Consider the following 7,592-nt stretch of genomic DNA (forward strand, 5'->3'; position numbering starts at 1 on the left):
CAGTTGAGGGATTCCAGATCCGAAGTAAATAGAAATATTTTAGAAAAAACCCAGATCCACGCCACATTGGGTGAGGCGGGTTGCAGGAGAGTATTTAGAAGTTGAGGTTTAGAAAAATATTTTTAAAAGATATGTGAAGAAAAATATGTAAATAGATATATTCAAGTGACACGACAGGACAAAGACGTCTGACTGACATTAGCTTATGTAAGTAAAGGAAGACTAAGGAACAAATCAACAGCAGAATCAGCAATACACACATAATTGCACACATACACACACGCGCGCTTGCGCAATCAAACACACACACGTGCACATGCCATCACGCACGTTTTATTAAATTCCTTTATTATAGTCAAGTATATACAAAGACATGAAATGGAAAAGTATATCAATATAATAGTTGATAGATTTTATGATAGATTTATGAAAATATTTCTACAGTATGTAACATGTAATAAGTTTTTATTTATTGGCAGTTAGACTAGTTGCAGTAAATTAGATTTCATACACTCAAAGGAAAGAAAAGAAAACGATAAAAATTTGACAACATTACAATTTTTACAAATGTTTTGTGAGCAGCTTTGGCATCAACATATTTAGCATATTACTTAGTATACAAATTATAATGACATTGTTATTGCTAAATTGCTAGATTATAAATTATATCAGTTAAGATCATCTTCGATTCAGGTTGGCATCCCGGAGAGACTCAAAAATGGCATATTGCACGTTCAACGTGTCGGTGTGATGGATATTCTGTGGACCAAAGAAACATATTTTTTGTGTGAGGTGTGTGTGTGTGTGTGTGTGTGTGTGTGTGTGTGTGTGTGTGTGTGTGTGTGTGTGTGTGTGTGTGTGTGTGTGTGTGTGTGTGTGTGTACGTGCGCGTGTCTGTAGCCTACCGTGTAGTCCTCGGCATAATAGCAGTGTCTTAGGTTCAAATGTCTGATGAAGTTCCTGCTGATTTGGTTTGGGTTACCGTGTGGTAGAGAGACACACACCGGGCACACCTAGATGGCACCAGAGAGCAACAATCACTCAAAGCAACAAAGTTTCAGCCCAAGTGGCCAACAACACTCTCGACTAGAGACTAGGCATGAGGACTCCCTGGAGGCAGTGACAATTGTTACTAAGTGGACTATCATGGTTAAACAACACAAAATAAAACAAAATTATATTTAAAACTCAGTGACTGAAAGCAACTGACAACTTATAACAGATTTATCACTGACCACGGGCCTGTTGTTGTAGTGATGGTTGTCATTGCAGTGACCCACCAGATCCTGCTCATTCAGACCACTCTCCTGGCAGATCGGACAGACAAACGTTCTTACTGCAGCACTGAGAGAGAAGCGGGGGGAGACAGACAGACAAAGATAAACACAGAGAGAGTGAGCGTTAGAGAAAAAATAAGAAAAAATTTAATACTGTAGTTGTATATCCTGAAGACAAGGGTAAATATTCCCTCTAAAGTAAACCAGTAGCTTTCTTACTTTGCTAACTGGCCTTGCAGGTTCATGCAAGTCATTGAGAAGTGACACACAATCATGTAAGATTTTTAATGATGAGTCAACAGCAGAGGCGGCTGGCGGGAGGAGCTATAGGAGGACATGCTCATTGTAATGGCTGGAATGGAATTCATGGAACGGTATCAAACACAAACATATGGAAACCACATGGTTGACTCCGTTCAATTGATTCCATTCCAGCCATTACAATGAGCTCCTCCCACCAGCCTCCTCTGGTCTGCAGTAGTCTACAATGAGAAGCAAATGTATAAGAATCATACTTTAATCACTATAACACAAGCACACTAATGAAAACACACATACCACTGGTGACTTATCCATCATAAGTGAAGGAGAGGGAAGGTGGATTGCGAAAATTCAGCCTTGCATTAATGACTGTGAATCAGCCAGTACAGGGGTAGCTAATGTAGAGGGCATAGAGGTGGGTCTTTGAGCTGGGGAGGGTGGGGGTGAGGAAGAGCCAATGGCTGTGGTCCTGGGGCACAGCAAGTCCTGGGGTGGGGTTAGGTGTGGTGATAGGTGCCGGTGCAGTGGAGGCAGCCACAGGGGTAAGAGAGGGGGCAGATGTTTGAGCCATAGTCATGCATGCACCATTGGTAGGGGCAGGAGGGGTGATGTTAGGTGTGGTGATTGGTGTTTGTGAAGTAGGAACAGCAAGAGGAGTAGCAGATGTATGGGTCATAGACATAAATATTTGACTGGGGCAGGGGGAGTGATAGAGGAGGAAAGTTTGGGGAAGAATCTTGGGGTGGGAAGGTGAGGGGCTGTAGTGACTGTAACTGAGCTTTGATTGACCATGCTCCTTCCTGTTGCCTGAGTAGCTATTTTCAGTAGTCTGATTCGGCAAAAAAAAAAAAAACGGAGGTATGCAATCAGTCAACCTTTAGGTCCTTATTGAAACTGTCAGTGCATTCATTGTAACCCTCTGAATATGATGCTTAGATCACAGGAGGTTGGTGGCACCTTCATTGGGGAGGACGGGATTGGGGAGGACGGGATTGTGGTAATGGCTGGAGCAGAATCAGTAGAATGGTGTCAAATACATAAAATACATGGTTTCCATGCGTTTGATGTATTTCATGCCATTCTACTGGTTTCCATGCGTTTGATGCCATTCCATTTGTTCCGTTCCAGCAATTATCATGAGCCTTCCTCCCCTCAGCAGCCTCCTGTGGTTTAGAAACGTAATGTACTCCCAGGGTCTCGACATGGTTTTGCTGTATTTGGCTCTGTGTGTTTGGCTGTGTATAGACCAGTCCCTCACTCACCTCTGGATATAACCTGTCACAGGTCTAGTTGCTGGGGTTGAAAGCCCCATCAAGCCAGAGAGAGGTTGATCCAACCTGATGACTGTGGTCCTCGTTTGGACTGTGACAACAGTGGCACCAGCAGGCATAATGTCATCAACCTGCGCCTTAGCTCTGCACACAGGGCAGTGGGGTAACCACTTTAAAGAGTGCGTCAGACATTGTCGGCAGAACCTGCAACACACGCACGCACGCACGCACAGTGCTTCATTCAATTAAATGCATAAGCAACATGCATAACTGTGGTAATGGTCCACTGATAAAGTGGGCACATTCTTCAGTCATGAAGTATACACTTACAGAATCAAACCTGCAAGAACCTATTTCCTAACACTGCAGCTATGTCATAAATCCAGTACATTGATCATAACATTGAAAGGAAAAGGCTAAAGTACTCTCATCCACACTTAGATAGGCTACCTCTCTCAGAAGAGGAATTACCATATAAGTATAATATTTGGGAAAGTCAGGGGATTTTTTTGTGGTGTGAGGGAAAATTCCCCTCATGTAAAGACACGCTATCACATGTTATTGTAATTTACCAGCAGTGGACGGGGTGGAGGAAGTAAAGAACCTTTTTATTACTTACGAGTCATTGGTCAAATCATATCATATAATCTTTGACAAGACATCCATAAACTAAACTGTAGTCTACTTTACAAACAATTTGATGTCAATCTCATCTCAGTAGTTTATCATATTACTGAAGTGATATTGAAAGCACTGTGAATGAGAAACATCAGTGTTGAGTTTGTGCACATATACTATTGCCTTTGCGCTGTGCTGATGGTCTTTATTGACAGAAATAGAGAATTCATAGAACACTTATTTGAGGGAGTTCAGACACTGAATTAATTATATTAGAGTGATTTACCTATTTGGGATTAGAGACAGTTATAGTCATCAGCTCTGGGAAGTGGACCTAATTTACATTCACTCAATTTAAATAGAAAGACCAGGCTACAAGTTAAGTTACAGATTAGGCTGAAAGCTGTGGAATAACACTAGATAATATGCCAATAAATATAGGTTACTCACACATGAGAACAGGCAGCAGGGTGATGTGGGTCCATCAGGGTGCTCATACAGACGGGACACTCATCCTCAGATGGGGTCTGAAGGCCGGCTGCAGAGTGGGCCATACTTGGGCTGGGACAGATTCTCTCTCCAGGACAGAGTACACTACAGTCTCCCCTGGGGCAGGTGTGGTGTGTATGAGGCAGCTACTGTACTGCCTACCTACCTCAGAGCACAGCCTCTTACCTACAGACCCAGCCCCATAGGAGAGAAACTCCAATCACACAGCTGACTTAGTTCTTTAGTCCCAGCCCAGGGACTTTCTGGACTGTCTTTATTGAAAGGAAACTCACTTTCCGGGAGAGAGAGGGAGGGTGTGTGTGTGTGTGTGTGTGTGTGTGTGTGTGTGTGTGTGTGTGTGTGTGTGTGTGTGTGTGTGTGTGTGTGTGTGTGTGTGTGTGTGTGTGTGTGTGTGTGTGTGTGTGTGTGTGTGTGTGTGTGTGTGTGTGTGTGTGTGTGTGTGTGTGTGTGTGACAACCAGGTTTTCAGGATAAGGCATGACAATGAAGACTTGAACTGGCTACTCGGTATCCAGGAAGGCACACCACACAGTAGTACAAAAAAATATAACAGCTTTTATTAAAAAAGAGCAATGTGCAGTTGCTACATCCATTTTGTTGACTTATAAATGAATGATATGTACCCATTGATTCTTCAAGAATATAACTTATAAATGCCTCATGAGCTTAGTTCAACTGTAGTACCCCATCTGAAACCAAAATATAAGCTTGTTTTAAATGTAAACAAACACTGTATTGCCTCAAAATGGTAAAAAAATATACTTTTGATATCATGGATGGTCAGTCATTGCATCCATAGCACTGTCTATGAATTTGAGAATGGTTACATTTCTCCCTCAGATGTTTATCAATAACAGTGGTGGGGACCACGTTTTGTTATTGTTTCAACTGCTGATTGGCACTTTAAAAAATGAATATTAAAATAGTACACAAGCTGACAAAACACAAGCATTACCTTGCTTGCTGTCTTTAAGGGCTCCCGAGTGGCGCAGCGGTTTAAGGCACTACCTCTCAGTGCTAGAGGCGTCACTACAGACCCTGGTTTGATTCCACTCTGTATCACAACCGGCCATGATTGGGAGTCCCATAGGGAGGTGAACAATTGGCCCAGCGTTGTCCGGGGTAGGCCGTCATTGTAAATAAGAATTTGTTCTTAATTAACTGACTTGCCTAGTTAAATAAAGGTTAAATAAATAAAAAGTCCAGACAGCCAAACACAAATCGTACTCATAGCAGGACACTTACAATTAACAGAAACTGGATAGAATAGGAGAATAGCGCTGTAACGAATAGCTCACGTTTTACAGGCTTCTGAACAATTCTGCTGTTTTGTGTGTTTTTTGTACATAATGTTTCCGCCATTGTTTCCTATGACTGAAAAGAGCTTCTGGACATCAGAACAGCGATCACTAACCTCAAATTGGATGAACATTTTGTTTTGTCTTTGGCATCATTACAACTGAAGACATATTTATCAAATAAGTCTCTGTAATTATTATTACGCGATTAACCTCATTAATCGTGTAACTGTAATTAACTAGGAAGTCGGGGCACCAAGGAAAATATTCAGATTACAAAGTTATAATTTTCCTAATATAACTTTCAGATATTTTAATATCTGATCAATTAGTCTTCTGATTAATGACGTATTCTTTACCTCACGTCAGTCTCATTCCAAACGTCGTAAATTGTTGGTTATCAGCACGAACCCAGTCTTCACTATGAGTCATCCATACATCAATTGTCTTAAAATCATTTATTTACTAACTAAGTAATTCACAGAAATGCACAACAAACAGTAGATATCGTTACAAAGAAATTATAGAGAAATGTGCCCTAGTGGGCTAAACCGGCATGGCGGCTTGTTAGACAAAAGGGGAGAAGGCTGAGAAGGCACTACAGAGTTGATAATTATAACAATTGAAATACTAATCCTTTGCACATGAACGCTGACTCATTTGGGAACAATTGCAATCAATATATATATTTACGCTCAGTGTGTCGTCGGGAACTCTGTTGAAAGTTTGTTTCTGTTGGAGAGTCTGTCCGCCCTCTCTCTCTCTCTGCCGTGGTTAGAATGGGTAGTTCAGAGTGACATTCATTAATGTCGTTATAGGACAGATGTTTCGGCGGTTGTCAGTCTTCGCGTTCAATGATACCGAATTCCTAGCTGCAGACTAGTAATTAATATGAAATACTTGTTCTTATTCTGTCGGTATCGATAGTCTAAAAGTTTAACCACGTGGTATGGTTAAAAGTTCAGCAAGAGGAATGCATGGTCAAAACTTGGCCCTCTCGTTATCGAGGTGAGCTGGTCTCCAACCTTTAGCCATCTCGTAATTGAGGTAAGCTCGGTCTGGTGATAGAAAACCTAGGTGGGGGTTTTATTCGGAAGAGCAGAAAAGGGCCTGTCCCATGATGCCAGACGATAACTGTGCTCATTGGTGGTCCACTGATTTAGTTAAACTCAAAAGGGATTTGGAGTTTCCTTCATTAACCTCTCTAGGGCCAGTGGGACGATTTCGTCCCACCTACGTAACAGCCAGTGGAATCCCGTTGCGCCATGCTCGCGACCCTGATTTACCATTCGGATAGTGTCTGGAACGCACGAACAAAACGCCGCTATTTGGATATAACGATGGATTATTTTGGACCAAACCAACATCGGTTATTGAAGTAGCAGTCCTGGGAGTGCATTCTGACGAAGACAACAAAGGTAATCAAACTTTTGTAATAGTAAATCGGAGTTTGATCAGGGCTAAACTTGGTCGGTGTCTAAATGGCTAGCCGTGATGGCTGGGCTATCTACTGAGAATATTGCAAAATGTGCTTTCACCGAAAAGCTATTTTAAAATCGGACATATCGAGTGCATAGAGGAGTTCTGTATCTATAATTCTTAAAATAATTGTTATGTTTTTTGTGAACGTTTATCGTGAGTAATTTAGTAAATTCACCGGATGTTTGCGGGGGGTATGCTAGTTCTGAACGTCACATGCTAATGTAAAAAAGCTGGTTTTTGATATAAATATGAACTTGATTGAACAAAACATGCATGCATTGTATAACATAATGTCCTAGGGTTGTCATCTGATGAAGATCATCAAAGGTAAGTGCTGCATTTAGCTGTGGTTTTGTTTTTTGTGACATTATATGCTAGCTTGAAAAATGGGTGTCTGATTATTTCTGGCTGGGTACTCTGCTGACATAATCTAATGTTTTGCTTTCGCTGTAAAGCCTTTTTGAAATCGGACAGTGTGTTTAGATTAACGAGAGTCTTGTCTTTAAAATGCTGTAAAATAGTCATATGTTTGAAAAATGGAAGTTTTCGGATTTTAGAGGAATTTGTATTTAGCGCCACGCCCATCATTGGATATTGGAGCAGGTGTTCCGCTAGCGGAACGTCTAGATGTAAGAGGTTAATTAATGTACTCTGGGTGTTAGACGCTGGAATATCCGGACGGAGTTTATAGCTGGTGATCTGTCTTTATAAGTTTGGGTGGAGAAAAATGTTTTAAAGGCAACCAAGTATTATGTGCAAATGGAAGATAGGAATCGGGTATAAATCCAAACAGGAGGAGGAGGGGTCCGAAATGATTCCACGGTATCTGTGGCCACTACCAATATAAACTAGCTAAATGTTGAGACCTTAAATGTA

The 7,592-nt window shown here is 41.3% G+C and overlaps 1 protein-coding gene across 1 annotated transcript; it reads right to left on the minus strand.

The window, feature by feature from the left end:
• Positions 1-318: 318 nt before the first annotated feature.
• rn138 (E3 ubiquitin-protein ligase RNF138) lies at positions 319-4,069 on the minus strand. Its single transcript, NM_001140976.1, has 5 exons — positions 3,878-4,069; positions 2,801-3,013; positions 1,236-1,344; positions 906-1,013; positions 319-759 (listed from the first exon to the last, which is right to left on the minus strand). Exons 1-5 carry the CDS (start codon positions 3,979-3,981, stop codon positions 679-681), a joined length of 615 nt encoding a protein of 204 aa, NP_001134448.1. The 5' UTR covers positions 3,982-4,069; the 3' UTR covers positions 319-678.
• Between the last annotated feature and the right edge of the window lie 3,523 nt (positions 4,070-7,592).

This window comes from Salmo salar, chromosome 23 (genome assembly GCF_965601325.2).
Source record: "Salmo salar chromosome 23, fSalSal1, whole genome shotgun sequence".
In the NCBI taxonomy this organism is placed as follows: domain Eukaryota; kingdom Metazoa; phylum Chordata; class Actinopteri; order Salmoniformes; family Salmonidae; genus Salmo; species Salmo salar.